This window comes from Plecotus auritus (assembly GCF_963455305.1).
Source record: "Plecotus auritus genome assembly, chromosome: 15".
Classification (NCBI taxonomy): Eukaryota; Metazoa; Chordata; class Mammalia; order Chiroptera; family Vespertilionidae; genus Plecotus; species Plecotus auritus.
In genome coordinates this window covers 11744453-11761632 of record NC_137781.1, presented here as the reverse complement: position 1 = coordinate 11761632, position 17180 = coordinate 11744453, and the positions used below count along the sequence as shown (strand labels likewise).

Genomic DNA, 17180 nt, shown 5'->3' with positions numbered 1-17180 from the left:
CCACGCCCCTGGTCACGCCCCCAGCTCGCCAGGGACCGCCCAGAGCGGGGACCCGGCGTCTGTACCCCGCGGGGAACTTCTGGGCGCTGTAAGGAGGAGGCGGGCCCGGGGGCGGGGGCCCCCCCTCAGGGGCGGTTGCCGCGGGGACGGGGCGGTGACGCGGCCCGAGGGCGGAAGTGAGAAAGTTGCCGGCGTCCCGAGACGAGTTGGCGGAACTGTGCGCGCGGCTCGGAGATGGGGGGCTCGGGCAGCCGCCTGTCCAAGGAGCTGCTGGCTGAGTACCAGGTGCGCGGGATGCGGCCCGGGGAGCTCGCGCGCGGGCCTGCGCTCGGGAACGGGTCCCGGAGCGGGCGGCGGGGCGGGCTCGGCCTCCGGGCGGCCCGCTGACCTCGGTCCTGCCTGCCTTCCAGGACTTGACGTTCCTGACCAAGCAGGAGATCCTTCTGTAAGTGCCGCTCTGAACCTCGCCACCGGGACCCTCTAGAAACGGCTTCGGGGGGCTGTCTTACCGACAGGGAAACTGAGGCCTCCCCGAGGGAGCGGCAGGGGCCGCTGGAGGTCGGCGGCTGAGCCGGAACCGGAGTCCCGCGCCCCAGCCGTCGAGCCTGGGCTGCGCCCCACCCACTCTGGGGGCCCAGCTGTGCTGTCTGCAGCCAAAGTTGGGCGCCCTTTGACCTTGCGCTCCCCTGACTTCTGCATAACAGAACCTCCAGCCCCGGTCCAGCGGTCCGTCGGGGTCTGCTGTGGCTCTCGTCTGACTGCCGACCGGCAAAGCCAGAGAAGCCTTGGGGAGCGTGGTTCCTTCTCCCAACCTTACCTGAATAATACAGTAACCGTTAAAGCTTCTTCAGCACCTACCCTGTGCCAAGCACGGTGCTAAATCAGCCTACATTACATCTACTTTAATCCTCCCGAGGGAGGGAGGGGACAATGACACAGGTCCGGAGAAGGCTGGCAACTTGCCTAAGACTATTACATCCCCAGAAAGGATTTGAACTGGGGCTGGAACTCCCTTTCCAGCCACTTGCCAGCTTTACGTGGCCAGGGCTTCCCTTGGCTAAAGTAATCCCAGTGGCGAGGAGGTGGTGCTGGGGAGGAGATAGTTCAGTTCAAGGTAACTGCTTAAAAGAGGGAGGCCTTGAGGAGCAGGAGATTCCTGGAGTTTTGCTTATTTCTCCCAGTTCATCTGAGCCAACTTCTGGCTCCAGACCCCAACCTCTCCACCCCTCAGGGACCTACTGTGTGCTCAAGGCCCGGCACACAGTAGGTCTTCAGTAAATACCCATTGCAAGAACGAGCTCCCAGCCTGTATGTACTGTCTTGTGACATAGCTCCCGTTGGCTTATCAAGCCTGATAACTTAGAAATTCTCTGCATAGCTTGGCGCCTCACCTGGTGTGTAACGGGGTAATACACACAGGAAGGAGGGCCAACAGGTTCCCCTGCTTGTGCCAGAGCCCACAGGCGGTTCTGTGAGCTGCTTCCCCAGGAGCACCGGAGCATGGAGGAGTCGCTGCAGGCACGAGTGTCCCTGGAGCAGATCTTCAGCCTTCCAGAGCTCAAGGTGCCAACCCCCCCCCCCCCTCCCGTCAGGCAGTCACTGACCCATTCTGGTCTTTCCTCTATTTAGCCCTAACGTCCCCAGGGACGAGGGCTTTACCTAAATCACCCGGTGGAATGATCTCGAATGGTGTTTTTCAAATCAAGATTCTAGAAACACATTCTTGGCGCGTCAAAAGAAGTTTGGTCCTTTAAGAGGAGTTGAGTCGCCTTCAAGTTTGAGAAACCCTCTTCCAGAGGCTGATTGCCTCTCCTGAGGGCTGTGAAAATGCAAAGGGCTTGGCCTAGTGCCTGTAACAGGTGTTTATTTTAATGAATGAATGAATGAATTTTTATATATTTTATTGATTTCAGAGAGGGAGAGAAAGAGAGAGAGAGAAAAACATCAATGATGAGAATCACTGATCAGCTGCCTCTTGCATGCCCCCTACTGGGGATCGAGCCTGCAACCTGGGCATGGGCCCTTGATCGGAATTAAACCCAGGACCCTTAAGTCCACAGGCTGATGCTCTATCCACTGAGCCAAACCAGCTAGGGCTATTTATTTTTTTTTTTAAAATATATTTTATTGAGCCGAAACCGGTTTGGCTCAGTGGATGGAGCGTCGGCCTGCGGACTGAGGGGTCCCGGGTTCGATTCCGGTCGGGGGCATGTGCCTTGGTTGCGGGCACGTCCTCAGTGGGGGGTGTGCAGGAGGCAGCTGATCGATGTTTCTCTCTCATCGATGTTTCTGACTCTCTGTCCCTCTCCCTTCCTCTCTGTGAAATATCAATAAAATATATTTAAAAATATATATATATATATATATTTTATTGATATTTTACAGAGAGGAAGGGAGAGGGACAGAGAGTTAGAAACATCGATGAGAGAGAAACATCGATCAGCTGCCTCCTGCACACCTCCTACTGGGGATGTGCCCGCAACCAAGGTACGTGCCCTTGACCGGAACCGAACCTGGGACCCTTCAGTCTGCAGGCCGATGCTCTATCCACTGAACCAAACCGGTTTCGGCGGGCTATTTATTTTTTTGTTAATCCTCACCCGAGGATATTTTCCCATTGAATTTTAGGGAGAGTGGAAGGGACGGGAAGGGAGAGAGAGAAACTTCAATGTGAGAGAAACACATCGATTGGTTGCTTCCCACATGAGCCTCAACCAGGGCCCAGGCCAGGGGAGGAGCCTGCAACCAAGGTTTGTGCCCTTGACCGGAATCGAACCCAGGACCCTTTGGTCCCCAGGCCGACGCTCTGTCCACTGACCCTAACGGACTAGGGCACAACACGTGTTTAATTAAATGTTCTCTTTGCTTAGGATGCCTCCCTCTTCCTTCTCTGCCCCCAGGCCTACCTATGGGTTAGCCTCAGATTCCCAGTAGCCATCCCTGCCCCTCCCCAGCGATGTCACTGGTCCTCCTGCCTTCGAGAAAGCACTGGTCATTCTCTCCCCACCCCCACCCCCACCCCGCGCTCATGGTGCGGGTTCTGGGACCTGTCCCCTCCGGTCCCTGTGGGGCTTGAGTGCGACCCAGGCTGCATCCTGTGGCGTTGACGGAGGCTCTCTTCCTAGGCCAACCCCTTCAGGGAGCGCATCTGCAGGGTCTTCTCAACCTCCCCCGCCCGAGACAGCTTGAGCTTTGAGGATTTCCTGGACCTCCTCAGCGTGTTCAGTGACACAGCAACGCCAGACATCAAGTCCCACTATGCCTTCCGCATCTTCGGTGAGGACGCAGGGAGCCTAGCGGAGCACAGGGCCTTCCTAGGGGTCTCTCGGCTGGGGCTGCCCGGGCGCTGGGGTCATCCTGGCGCTCCCCGTGTCTGCTCTGTAGATTTCGACGATGATGGAACCTTGAACAGAGAAGACCTAAGCCAGCTCGTGAACTGCCTCACGGGAGAGGGCGAGGACACACGGCTCAGTGCTTCCGAGATGAAACAGCTCATTGACAATGTGAGCAGCTGGGCCCAGCAGGGCGGGCCGGGCCAGGCCGGGGGCCGAGGGAGGGCTGGGGCCTGACACTCTCCCTTTGCCCAGATCCTGGAAGAGTCCGACATCGACAGGGATGGGACCATCAATCTCTCCGAGTTCCAGCATGTTATTTCCCGTTCACCGGACTTTGCCAGGTATGACTGTCCCGCCTGTGGCATCTGGGTCTAGGATGTTGTTATGGGGTGGGGGGGGGGGGTGCCGAGGAAAGCCCCCCCGCCTCCTCTGAATATCTCAGGGTAGCTCTTCTCCCAAAGGGGACTGACAGACATGAGACACAGCCCATTCCAAAGGGTCTTGGGGGAGAGGTGGGTGCATTTGGGTTTAGTCTTCACCCTCCTCTTCCAGCAGCAAATCAAACCCACTGTTCTCTTGTTCAGCTCCTTCAAGATCGTCCTGTGACAGGAGCCACACAGCCGGTTTCCCAGCCGCCCGTAGAATAACCTTGACACTGCTGAGCTGTGGCCAAGGTTACGCCTGTGTTGCCAGGGCCGGCCGAGCTGGCCCGGTGGAGCTGGCACTGTGAAGTCTTGTCCCAGGCAGGGAAGGGCGCTCCAAGTCAGTGCCTCACCCCTTCTCACTGCCATTGTCACCGCTCTGTTTCTACTGATCAGTAATAAAGGTTAAGACGTTTTGATCCTGTGTGTGATACTGGAAATGCTGGTGATGAGGAAGGACTGGACTTCTAGGAGACTTCGGTTGTCCCGGGACTGACGAGCCTCTAGAGAAGGGACCAGCAGGAAGGCAGAGTGTGGCACTGAATATGGGGGGGAGGGGTCCGTGGGGGAGGGAACCCGCTGAATCCTGATGGTGGTGGTGGTGATATGAATTTCTACATTAACATTATAGAGCTGTTTACCAAAAGAAAAAGGAACTTACTGTAGCCTGGCCGGCATGGCTCAGTGGTTGAGCATCAACCTATGAACCAGGAGGTCACGGTTTGATTGCCGGTCAAGGTACATGCTGGGTTGTTGGGCTGGATCCCCAGTGTGGGGCGTGCAGGAGGCAGCCAATCCACGATTCTCTCTCATCATTGATGTTTCTCTCTCTCCCTTCCTCTCTGAAATCTATTAAAAAAAATATATATATATATATATATATACACATTTAAAAAAAAAAAAAGAATTCACTGTATGAGCATTTTAAAAATTAAAAAAAAAATTTTAAGAGTGAAATAAAAAACCCTGTTCCCTGTGCCCCGACCCCTAACCAGAGGAAGGGGTTGAGATGTGGGTGGGCAGACTGGGCTGGCTCTGGCCCCCTGGCCCCTGGAAACAGTAGATTCAGAACCCCCAGAACTCAGAAGATTAGACCAACCTCAAAAAGCAAGTCCTTTAATTTCTTTATTTTTACTTTAGTAAATTGTTTTCCCCTTCTATTTAGTCAGTTTATATCTGTTTTATTTTGTTAATCCTCATCCATTGATTTTTAGGGAGCGTAGAAGAGAGAGGAAAAGACAAACATCGATGTGAGAGAAACACATCGATTGGTTGCCTCCTGCATGAGCCCCAACCAGGGCCTGGGCCAGGGAAGAGCCTGCAACCCAGGTACGTGCCCTTGACCCGAACCGAACCTGGGACCCTTTGGTCTGCAGGCTGATGCTCTATCCACTGAGCCAAACCCACTGAGCCATGGCTAGGTCAACAGTCTAAGAGGAAGGGCCACGATTCAATTTCAGTTCTTTAGGTTTTATTTAAAATACAAAAAACAAAACAATGTAAAGTGCATCTGACTTAAAAAAAATATAAAACCCACATAAATTCAGGCCCTTGTGCTGGGCAGTGTCAAATCCCTCAGATCGGAGGCAGGTAAAGTGTGGGGGTGAAGGAGGACTGGGCCCGAAGACGCGCTGGGTGGATCCGGGACGGCGGACGCGGGTTTCAGTCTGGACAGAGGAAGGCAGCCAACAACAGTCTCTTCCTAGAATTCCGAGGGGAAGGTGAACATCGTCGTAACTCCTGAGCTCACTGCCTGCTGTCACGTGGCCACGGCCTGATACAGGCCGGAAAGGTCCAGAGGTGGCTCGAGCCCAGGGCCCCGTGAGGGCCGCAGTGCCAGCGTAGCCCTTGGTCCCTGAGGTGACGGGATGGTGGCTGTAACAACCTGGCCAGTGGCCAGGCAGGACCCACGGAGCCTGAGCCGGCCCCTGGCCCAGCAGCGACGTGCCGCCCGTGGCAGTAGCATAAGGCAGAGACCAGCGGGTCCGAGATTCCCACCTCTGTCTGCACCCACCATGGTGGATGCTTCCAACGCCCCGAGGGCGAGACCCCGAGGCTGGGGGCTGCGAGCTGGAGCGGCCGTGCACGTGGCATTGTGTGGTGTCATTGTCGTTTCACATTTTCAGTGGTTTTCTTACACAAAAGGCTCAGCTTAATAAGGAGCACTGCTCTGCCCACCTAGGCAGGCGCCCGCCCTTCTTCCCGGGGACATGGCATCTGGGTTGGAGGGGCTTCACTCCTCGAAGGGCCGCCGGCCAGCTGGCGCCCCCGCTCCGGAGGGCTGGGCACAGCGCCGTGCGCCACTAAGAGCAGAGTCCAGCCGACCCCTCTGAGCATCCACGGCCTCCTGAAGCCAGGGTGGCCTCCTCTAGAAGTCGGCTGTCACACCACCGAGTCCCGGATCTCAGAGCCCAGGCGGACCCGGGGCCGGGGGCACACCGGGGACACCTCCACAAAGCTGTCGTGGATGCTGAGCGGCCTCTTCTCGGACTCCGTGAAGACCTGCGGCCCCGGGGAGTTGTCCGACAGGGCCTGGTAGCCTCGGTGGTCCGGCGGGATGCTCGGGGGACCGACGCCATTGAGCGGCCGGGTCTCGGGCGGCACCACCACCGGGTGGGTCTTGGGGTGCATGCTGGCACGCTCCCCCTGCTTCAGGAAGACCTTCATGCCATCGCGGTGCCGATAGAGGAAGAATAAGATCAGGAGCACCATGACCAGCACGAACAGCACGCTCATCACCAGGAACTCGGTCCAGTAGGACCGGCCCGTGCCCCAGCTGGCCTTGCCGTGGGCCGGTGCACTCACCCGCGACGTGTTGATGATGACGGGCCCTTTCCCCTGCCGGTCTGCCGCCGTGTCCAACACCGCTGGGCAGTAGCTGGCCACCAGCTGCTGGAAGCCCCCCTCCAGCGACCAGCACTGGAACACCCCCAGCTCCTGCTGGCTGCCCACCAGCAGCAGGTCCCCCGTGGGCAGCACCCGGCAGGAGGCCGAGCCATTGACAGGCAACCCGTTGTGCAGCCAGCGCCGCGTCGCCAGGTTCGAGAGCAGGGGGCAGGCCAAGGTGTTCACCGTATTGGGCTGGAACGGGACTTGCTCACACGGCTTCTCACCTGCGGGCAGGAGAGGCGCAGACATGGGGCCAAGGGGGCCTGGCGGGCACCACAGCCCCAGCTCACCCACCTCCCGCCGGGCAGTGCCCATCATGCCACAGTGGCAACTCTGAGGACTCCGAGGATTGTGACTTTCACTTCCCAGGGCCTCGCCTGCAGGCTGGAGGGACGAGGACGGGAGGAAAGGCATTTTACTCCCGCCAGTGCCTGAATTCAGGAGCCTTCTAAGCAACTTGGCCCCTGCCTCCCTCCATCCTCTGACGGGCACCTTACCTGCTGGTACAGCAATCCGGGGCTTGACAAAGGAAGTGTTGCAGAGGTCCCTGGCGTTAGCCCCCTCGATGTCCTGGATCCACCGCCTGAGGACCAAAGAGAGCCTGGGATAGGCCAGGATGCCCCGTGGATCTGCACCCCTACCCCCAGGTGCAGCCCTGGAGGCAAGGGCCCGGAGCTCAGGGACCACCAGGCCCAGAGTAGGGGTAAAAGGTAGGCCAGCATCTCCTGTTTCCCAGTATTTATTTCAAATAAAAGTTACTGTAATACTCCCCTGCATTACAAAAGCAGAAAGAGCCTTAAACAGGAAGGACACCTGGCTCTGTATGTATATAGCTGTGTGTGTGTGTGTCTGTCTTTTTTTTTTATCCTCACCCAAGGATATGTTTATTGATTTGAGAGAGAGAGGAAGGGAGAGGGAGAGAGAGGAATAGAAACACTGATGTGAGAAAGAAACATTGATTGGTTGCCTCCCAGATGCACCCTGACCAGGGATTGAACCCACAACCTTTTGGTGTACAGCAAGCATGTCAAACGCACGACCCACGGCCGCATGCGGCCCACAATGAATATTTTTGCGGCCCAGCCAATATAACGGTATGTAAGAAATGTTTTAATAAAAATTTCGTGACTTAATTTTTACAATATCCTGTTACACATAATTAATAACGAACTACAAGGTTCGCTAATGACTGATTACTATCGTCGTGTTGCATTCATTTCCCTTACGCGCAGGCGCACCATTTCCCTCCACTAATACCAGCAGTGAATATTTTAGCAGCCGATGGCCACGTCATTAGTCTTGGACTGACTTGTTTTGTGTGCGCAACAGGAAATACGTTGCTTTCGGAGAACAAGAAAAATAGGTTTATTTGCCTTATGCTTATTCATTTGTACAGTTATTCAGTGTCTGGTAAGTGAGTGTTCAAGAAAAAAATATTAATTTTTATTAAAATGTCCTATGATTTTATGTTACCGATGACTCATTTATTTCAGCCCTTTGTATTCAGCATGTCTCTATTGAAATAAACCTACGTTTCTATGAAAACTGAAGATTTTGTTGTTTTGCGGCCACATACACTTACACCTTGTTTATTGGGCCCGTGTGAGCCTGTCAGTTTGAAATGCTTGCTGTACAGGATGACCCTCCAACCGAGCCACCCAGACGGGGCAGACAGCCGTCTCTCTAAAATCCATGCCCACGCACGGACTTGTTCCATAAAATGTAACAAAGAACCTCAGAGCGATTCAAACCAGGACAAAGGCTGAAGATACTGTGGAAACCAGCATCCAGGGGCCACGACAGGGAGCGTGTGTGGTGTGTCCCTCCCCGTGTCCCTGTGTGTATTCACATGTGGTTTTGTGAAATACAAAGCTGGCACTGGGGTCCCCCTGTGGGAAGCGGGGACACGATAAGTGGGGCCGGTGTTGTTGTCACTTAAAATACATGCTCTTTTATTTTACACGCACGGAGTAAAGTCTGGAGGGTATACATCAAATTCTCACCGTGATTCTCTCCGGGTGGTGGGTTAGGGGTAGTTATATTTTGATTGGGCTTATCTCTATTTGTAAGTTTTCTATACAAATATTTTATAACCCAAACAAGTCATTTTAAAAACAACTTTAAAAAATGTATTATTTTGCCCTGGCCGGTTTGGCTCAGTGGATAGAACGTCTGCCTGCGGACTCAAGGGTCCCGGGTTCGATTCCGGTCAAGGGCATGTACCTTAAAGGCAGCTGATGGGTGTTTCTCTCTCATCGACGTTTCTAACTCTCTCTCCCTCTCCCTTCCTCTCTGTAAAAAGTCAATAAAAGATATTTAAAAAAAAAAGTATTATTTTGACTAGGTCACTTCAAATAATTAAAAAGAAAACAAGAACACTACAAATGGGGCAGGTCCTAATTTCACTTAAAATATGTCAACCTATGACCCAGGAGGTCACAATTAGATTCCCAGTCAGGTCACATGCCCAGGTTGTGGGTTTAATCCCCAGTATGGGGCGTGCAGGAGGCAGCCGATCAATGATTCTCTCATCATTAATGTTTCTATCTCACTTCTGCTCTCCTTTCCTCTCTGATATGAATAAAAATCTATAATAATAAAAGCGTAATATGCAAATTAGACCGGACGTCCTTCCAGACGACCTTCTGGACGAAGCCTGGGTCCCGAGTGCCAGAGGGAAGCCGGTGCCGGCAGCCAGGGGAAGGAAGGCCTACTCCTGGGCCTCTAGTTTTTAAAAAATAATAATTACACCAGGACAGTGGACGCAGACGAAGCTGCGCGGGGATTCCCAGAGGGCCGGGGAAGGCGCTCCGAGGCCGCGCACAGGGATGGACACGGGGAAGGCCTTCAGGACTCTCACCGGGAGGTCGCCTCCGGGCGATAGAGGCTGACGTGACGGCACCTGTTGCCGCTCCAAGCGCAGTAGGGGTCCCGGGCGAGGAGGCAGTCCCCGCAGCTCCGGTACAGGTCGCAGTTGGCCACGGGCACCTGGACTACACCCGAGTGTGAGGCTGCGTACACCAGTCCCTGCACAGACATGAGGATCAGAGCCAGGGCCACCACCCACAGCCACCCCTGGCTCCAGTGCCCAACCTGAGCCACTTCCCCAGGGCCTCCTCCCATGCTCCCACTATTTTTTAAATTTATTTTTAAATCCTCACCCAAGGATATTTTCCCATTGGCTTTTAGAGAGAGTGGGAAGGGGAGAGACAGAGAGAGAAACATCGATGTGAGAGACGCGATTGGTTGCCCCCTGCACGCACCCGGAACCAGGGCCGGAGCCGGGGAGGAGGCTGCAACCGAAGTATGTGCCCTTGACTGGAATCGAACCCAAGACTTCAGTCTGCAGGCCAATGCTCTATCCACTGAGCCAAACAGGCTAGGGCCCGGACACCCACTTCCTAACAGCTTATCAGCAGAGGGGCACCCCAGGTGCGCTGACCGGCCTCTGCCGCCTGCTTACCCGGTTGGGGTCCAGGAGCAGGTTCTGCACGGGCTGCCCCGGCGAGAAGATCTGGAGTTCCTCAATGACGTGCACGCTGGAGCCCACGTCCACCGCCTTATGCAGCCGGCCGTCCTCTGCAGCAAGGACAGTGCTCAGGCCCCGGGCGGAGCCGGTGCCCACGCCCCACGCCCCTCGGCCACACTCCCAGCCTCTGGCCTGCCTGGCCGCAGACACTCACTGGTACCCAGGAAGAGTACGTCATAGGTGCGGTGCAGGCCCGCGACGCGGTGCACGGCCACGCGCTGGTAGCGGGCCTGTGGCTGCAGCAGCAGCAGGCGGCTGCGGACCTGCCCGTCCATCAGGAAGTGGTCCTTGAGGAAGTTCAGCACGCGGTCGGGGAGCTGCAGGGACGAGTTGATCCTTCTCTCCCGGGTGCTGTTGGTGATGCACTGAAGGAGAAGGTGGCGGCGTGAGGCCAGCAACACGAGGGGAGGCAGGATGTCCGCCCACCCTCGGAAGCCATGGCATGTCACTAGCAGGTCTGTGGAGCCACGGGGCAAAGCCCAGGCTGTGGGCACCCAAGGGCCCCGCTGGCCAGTGTCCCTGCTGTGATGCTCCCAGCCCCTCCCCAGGCCTCCAGCAGCACAACCACACCACCTGCTCTGTGAGCATCCTTTGGCTGACCAGGTGTCCCAGTGGGGGGGCATGAGGTGCCCACAGTGAGTGCCTGATTCTCTCTGTAAGAGCCCTAAGACTTGGTACCCAGGAGTGATCCTCCACAGATGAGGCTCAAGGGTTGGGGATAAGCACCCAGTAGGGCAATGGTGAGATGTGCTCTACACACCCATGTCCTGGCTCAGGTCTGCTCTGGGGAAGCCCCTCAGGCTGGAAGGAAAGGAGAAAGAACTCTAGCCCGGCCTGTGCGGCTCAGTGATTGAGCATCGACCTATGAACCAGGAAGTCACGGTTCGATTCCCAGTCAGGGCACATGCCCAGGTTGAAGGCTCGATCCCCAGTGTGGGGCGTGCAGGAGACAGCCGATCAATGATTCTCTCTCATTGATGTTTCTCTCTCTCCCTCTCCCTTTGAAATCAATAAAAATCTATTTTTTAAAAGAAGAAAACTCTTTCTCGGGGCCTGGCCATTTATTACTCAAATAAATAAGGCGCTCACCGCCGAGGGGGAGGCACCGTGAGCCACAATGACAAAGGTACTGTGAGTGCCCGGATGGGGACACCCCTGCTCCCCTCCCGCCCCCCACAGCTTGGAAGGCACCCCACAGTTACGGTCACATCTAACCCAGCGGGACAAGCAGGCCTGGGCTTTGTCCCCACTTTCAAGATGAGAAAACAGACGTGACAGACTTGGAGGAGCCAAGTGATCCCAGCCTGGGAGAGGCCCCACCCCCCGGCTCCCCGCCCAGTGCAGGGAGCAGTCCTCACCGAGCCGGGCCGGGGCGTGGGCACCTCGTAGGCCACAGTGTACCACTGCAGCGTCTCCCGGTTCACCGCCTTGTAGAAGCCGTCGAAGGCCCTCTGCACGTCCTTCATGCTGAAGACACAGACGGCCGAGCCCTCTGTGGTCCCTCGGTGCCTACAAAAGAAGTGGCGATTAACCTGAGAGCCGGGACTCAGGATGAGGCGGGATCCCGGACCCAGCCCTGGCCACCCCTCACCCTCCCATCCCCAGCCAGGTCCGGCGGCCCTACCACTGGGACGTGAAGACCCCATAGAAGAGGGTGTCACGCCAGTCCTCGGGGCTGGGGCTCAGCGTGAAGACGTCCTGCAGCACGTTGAACGGGAAGCCGTCGCCGGGCCGCAAGCACAGCAGCTGGGCCTTCAGGAAGGACGTCCAGCGCTGCTGCAGGATCCGCCCGCCGCCCTCGTCGCCCTGGGGGAGGGAGAGAGGCCGCTCAGGCACGTAGGTTGGGGGCTGGGTGCTCCTCGCTGCCCCCTCCCCAACAGTAGCTGAGATGGACCGCAGGGAGGGCGGGCAAGTCACAGCCAGGCCTGAGCTCCATTGAAAATCAAGAACACCCGCTTGGCCTGCCTGGCTCAGTGGTGGAGCGTCAACCTATGAACAAGGAGGTCACGGTTCGATTCCCGGTCCGGGCACATGCCCAGTTGTGGGCTCGATCCCCAGTAGGGGGCGTGCAGGAGGCAGCCAATCAATGATTCTCTCTCATCAGTGATGTTTCTTTCCCTCTCCCTTCCTCTCTGAAATCAACAAAAATATTTATTTTTAAAAAAAGAAAAGATGAAGAACACCTGGAGGCAAGGTGCAGGTGCATCAGCGGGCTAAGACAGTGGTCGGCAAACTCCTTAGTCAACAGAGCCAAATATCAACAGTACAACGATTGAAATTTCTTTGGAGAGCCAAATTTTTTAAACTTAAACTTCTTCTAACGCCACTTCTTCAAAATAGACTCGCCCAGGCTGTGGTATTTTGTGGAAGAGCCACACTCAAGGGGCCAAAGAGCCGCATGTGGCTCGCGAGCCACAGTTTGCCAGCCACGGGGCTAAGTGAACGCCTGTGCTTTGCTTTCTGTGGAATCCCACAAAAAAGGACCAAGGGGCGTCTCCCTGCAAATATGGACACAGGTCATGACTTCCAGCTGAAGAACTGCATTTACAATGTAAGTCATGTTTGTAAATAGTCTTTTTTGTTGCTGTTGTTTTAATGTATGTTTATTTGATATAGTTTTTTTGTAATCCTATATAATAAAAGGTTAATATGCAAATTGACCAAACAGCAGAATGACCAGTCGCTATGATGCACACTGACCACCAGGGGGAAGACGCTCAATGCAGGAGCTGCCCCCTGGTGGTCAGTGTGCTCCCACAGGGGGAACACTGCTCAGCCAGAAGCCGGGCTCACGGCTGGCAGCTAAGGACCCCTTGGGGGATGTCTGTGGGGAGCAGGCCTAAGCCAGCAGGTGGACATCCCCTAAGGCAGTGGTTGGCAAACTGATGCTCGCGAGCCATGGTTTGCCGCTCTGTTAACTAATGAGTTTGCCCACCACTGCCCTGAGGGGCCCCAAACTGCGAGAGGGCACAGGCCAGACTGAAGGACCCTCTCTCCCCAGTGCACGAATGTCGTGCACCGGGCCTCTAGTATAAATATATGTATTTACACATATGCAAAACAACAACAACAACAACAAAAAAAAACGATTAGCAAGGAACCTTCTAGAACAGCCGTGGGCAAACTACGGCCCGCGGGCCGGATCCAGCCAGTTCGGCTGTTCTATCCAGCCCACGGAGCCGAAAGAGCGGAGGGTTCTCTTGCTCTCCCCTCCGCTGCTTTACTTTGAATTTATATTAGTTCACACAAACACTCCATCCATGCTTTTGTTCCAGCCCTCCGGTCCAATTTAAGAACCCATTGTGGCCCTCGAGTCAAAATGTTTGCCCACCCCTGTTCTAGAATGTTAACAGCGGTCACTTTTTATGGTGGGGCGATAGGAATGTGACATAATATTCAACCGCATGCCTAAAAGCTTTACATGGATTCAGTCCACACGACAACCTGAGCCAGGTGTGGCTATTGCTCCCATTGCACAGACCAGGGGGCTGTAACTGGGGGGTGGTGGGGAGTGTGCCAGGTTTACACGACCAGCAGGGGCTGGCTGAGCAGCAGGCAGCCTGGCCCCAGAGGCTCGACTCTGTATCGCGATGCTACTCTGCCTCTCTATCTTGTGATGTCTGTGTGTGCGTTCCTGTTCTGTAGTTCACATAAGAGAAAACAGTAAGAGGTATTTTGATTTAAAGGCCGTTAGCTAAGCCATTCTTCCCGGAGGTCAAGAGAAGGTCACAGAAGCAGGACCTCCTGGCGTTTCCTGACCCTGGACCGGGGGAGCCTTTGGGGACTCTGGGTGGCCCCCCCTCACCTTGCAGATGCGGGCGATGCGGGACACGATGGTGTTCTCAAAAAACTCGAACTCCTGGCCGGTCTCGCTGAAGAAGAAGTAGATCTTGTCATCGTCCCCTTGCAAGCTGCCCAGGCTCTCGGGAATGTAGGCCGAGGCCACAAACGCTGGGTCTGTGGGAGCCGGCAAGGAGCAGAGTCAGCCCAGGAATCCCAAACAGGCATCCCAAACAGGCGAGACTCTGTTCTCAGGCCCTGGAGGGGTGGTGGCGGGGTTGGGGGTGGGAGGCAGGCGGGGAGCACCCTTCCCAGGGCCCCTGGGCCTGCCCACGGGTGGGCAGTGGGGAGGGCTTCACCTTGGAGCCAGTTGAGGGAGCCTTCGGTCTTGATGGGGCGGCGGCTCTGGCTCCGGGAGATGGCCGGGTCATTCCCCTGGAAGTTGCCGACTGTCCCAGTATAGAGCTCGCCATCTGCCAAGAAAACATTCCCATGGGAACGGCCTCTTGGCGGGGCCTCCTCCCCCCCCTCCCCCCGCATAAGCCTGCAATGACCCTGGCCCTCCCCACTTCACTCGGGGTGCACAGAGGAGGGAGCAGGAACCCAAGGGCAGCCCAAGGTCACACCTGCACATCACCCCCGCCCCCCCATGGAGCCTCAACAAGGCCATCCTGCCCCCAATACTCACCAACCATTAGGGCCGTGGACTTGAAATTGGGGTCAAAGGGGCAACGGCCCTTGCCATCTTCCAGGAGGACATTCCCCGCCTTGTCCTGTGCCAGCGTGAAGTTCTCCACACTCTGTGGGGGAGCAGACAGGGGGGTTCAGGGGCACACCAGGGCAGGGGTGGGCTCTGCAGGAAAGGCGGGGGATGCTGGGAAAGGCAACTCGGAGGGGGAGGGGGCAGAGGTCAGACAGGCCGTCCTCCCCATCCTAGTGCTCAGGGCACAGTGCCCGCATCGTCTGGCAGTGACCTCTACGGTGGGCGCCAGAAGTCCCAGGTGGCAGAGGGGAGACGAGGCTTAGAAAGATGTGAGCCAGCCCTAGCCGGTTTGGCTCAGTGGATAGAGCGGCGGCCTGTGGACTGAAGGGTCCTGGGTTCGATTCCGGTCAAGGGCACATACCCAGGTTGTGGGCTCGATCCCCAGTAAGGAGTGTTCAGGAGGCAGCCAATCAATGATTCTCTCTCATCATTGATATTTCTCTCTCTCTCTCCTTTTCCCTTCCTCTCTGAAATCAATAAAAATACATTTTTTTTTTTTAAAAAAAAGACAGATGTGAGCCAGGAAGGGGTAGCGCCATGATGCAAACCCAGATATGTCTGATTCCAGGTTGGTGCTCCAAGCCAGAGCCTCTGCTAAGGTGTGTGGGGGGCAGACACATGGGTGTGAGGGGTGAGGAGGGTGTACAGGGCGGGCTGTGAGGCATCTACAGGGCGTGAGCTGTGGGTCAGCCAGGATCGCGGCGCCTGGGTGATTGCATGCGCTCCTCGTTCAGCTGGGGCTGGGCCAAGGGCTCCTGAAGCCCGGAGCTACCAAGACGCCTCGCTGGGACCTGCCCTACACCAGGGGGCGGTGCTGGAGAGCGGCTCTCTGGGGCAGAAAGCGGGGAGATTCGGGGCCAGCGGGGGGGCGGGGGGCACTCACGATGTAGGCGCAGAGGGGGCTGAAGGCCCCGGTGCCGCAGGTGAACAGGTGGCTGCTGTTGAGTGGCAGGAGGATCTTGATGTAGTTCTGACAGTCACGCTGGGGAGAGAGGGGCAGGATGTCAGGCTCAAGCCAGCCACCAGGGGGCACCACCGAGACCCAAGGCCAGGGCTGAGGGTGAGGCCTCAAATCGGGGACCACAAACGTGTATAGGTGGGACCTCGGGGCTCAGCCAGCTCTGTGGTCAGCAGCCTTTAGTTCCGTCTGGGGTGAGGCACGGAAATGCCTCCTCTTGGGCTGCCTTGGCCCCTGAAGGTCCTCAGTGCAAACGGGTAGTCCCTCCCAACCCACATGGGGAGGAAGCCACAGCCCAGAGCAGGAGACACTCGGCCTGAAGCCGGGCCCCAGACTCACGGGCAGCCTCCGAGAGTGTATCTAATAGCGTCTCCCATCCACCCTCTGAAAGCTCCCCAAACCCTTCTCCTCCGAGGTCTTTCCTTTTCATTAATGGCAACACCATCCTCTCGGCGGCTGAGGCCCCAAACCTCCCAGCCAGCCTCAAATTCCCACCTCGCACACCCGGCATTTCCCATCAGGAGACCCCACCTTCACAATACATCAGGAATATGACCACGTCTCCCTCCCTGGTCCAGGCCACCAGCACCTCCCCTCCCTCGCTGGTCTCCCTCCCTCTGTCCTCGCCGCGTGGAGGCCACTGTCCACCACTCTTGACAAACGCCCGGCCAGGCCACTCCTCTGCTCGGCCCTCCAGCGGTTCCTCAAACACCCCACTCAGAGTAAAACCCACAGGCCTGCTCCTCCTCCAGGTACCCCATGGTCAACTCCCTCACCGCCTTCTCCTCTTGGCTCAGATGTCACTTTTTTTGAAGGAAGTGTGTAACCTGACTACCTTTTCAATTGACTGATTTTTTGCCTGCTGTTCTTCTCTTTCACAATGAAGTCTCCAGTGTCTAAAAGTACCTGGGCACAAAGCAAGTGCTGTCCAGCCAGTGTGGCTCAGTGGTTGAGCATCGACCTATGATCGAGCCCTGGTCAAGGGCACATGCCCAGGTTGTGGGCTGGATCCCCAGTGGGGGGCATGCAGGAGGCAGCCGATCAATGATTCTCTCTCATCATTGGTATTTCTCTCTCTCTCTCCCTCTCCAAAATCAATTATATATAACCCCCTTCAACTCCTTTCTCCTCTCTGCTTGCATCATTCCCGGACCCAGGAGGTCAGTCTTCCAGTCCGCCTTCCCCACTGCCATAAATAAAAAAAAAAAAATATATATATATATATATATATATATATATATATATACATGTATATATATATATATATATATATATATATATATATATACACACACACATATATACATATACATATATTTTTTTATTTATTTATTTATTTTAAAGATACTATGTGCTGAATGGATGAAGTCAGGGGTGTCAGCACTTGAACTTGTGTCTTGATCCCAAGTCCGGCACTCTTTTGCCGTCTCCTTAGCTGCCCCCACTGCACTTAGGACCGGCGGCCTCTGGGAATAATGGGGAGTCCTCCAGAAGAACCCCGGGG

General features: G+C 55.9%; 2 protein-coding genes across 3 annotated transcripts in view; one reads left to right on the top strand and one right to left on the bottom strand.

Moving 5' to 3' along the window:
* Window positions 1-27: 27 nt before the first annotated feature.
* On the top strand, window positions 28-4187 carry CIB1 (calcium and integrin binding 1). 2 transcript variants are annotated; one of them, XM_080651725.1, is made up of 7 exons: window positions 28-285; window positions 411-445; window positions 1455-1563; window positions 3126-3276; window positions 3385-3503; window positions 3588-3676; window positions 3920-4187. In XM_080651725.1, the coding sequence occupies exons 1-7, from the start codon at window positions 235-237 to the stop codon at window positions 3939-3941; spliced, it is 576 nt and encodes a 191-aa protein (XP_080507851.1). In that variant the 5' UTR covers window positions 28-234; the 3' UTR covers window positions 3942-4187. The 2 variants fall into 2 exon arrangements, with proteins under 2 accessions (XP_080507851.1, XP_080507852.1); XM_080651726.1 differs by lacking the exon at window positions 411-445 and having other exon boundaries at window positions 48-285; window positions 3920-4181.
* A 1024-nt stretch (window positions 4188-5211) lies between these two features.
* Window positions 5212-17180, bottom strand: part of SEMA4B (semaphorin 4B) — a gene marked incomplete at its 5' end in the record, with an annotated part of 46156 nt that continues 34187 nt past the window's right edge. Inside the window, 11 exon segments of the mRNA XM_080651414.1 lie at window positions 5212-6870; window positions 7144-7229; window positions 9507-9673; window positions 10110-10225; window positions 10330-10540; window positions 11534-11684; window positions 11800-11981; window positions 13981-14132; window positions 14315-14428; window positions 14644-14755; window positions 15602-15700. Coding sequence (XP_080507540.1) covers window positions 6140-6870; window positions 7144-7229; window positions 9507-9673; window positions 10110-10225; window positions 10330-10540; window positions 11534-11684; window positions 11800-11981; window positions 13981-14132; window positions 14315-14428; window positions 14644-14755; window positions 15602-15700 — 2121 coding nt within the window. The 3' untranslated portion in view covers window positions 5212-6139.

What these genes read in the sequence shown, in the direction of transcription:
- CIB1 (XM_080651725.1), top strand. Translation starts at nt 235, where the DNA reads ATGGGGGGCTCGGGCAGCCGCCTGTCCAAGGAGCTGCTGGCTGAGTAC. An exon ending in ACCAAGCAGGAGATCCTTCT is followed by an intron (nt 446 to 1,454) that starts GTAAGTGCCGCT and finishes TGCTTGTGCCAG; the next exon opens with AGCCCACAGGCGGTTCTGTG. An exon ending in TGAAACAGCTCATTGACAAT is followed by an intron (nt 3,504 to 3,587) that starts GTGAGCAGCTGG and finishes CCCTTTGCCCAG; the next exon opens with ATCCTGGAAGAGTCCGACAT.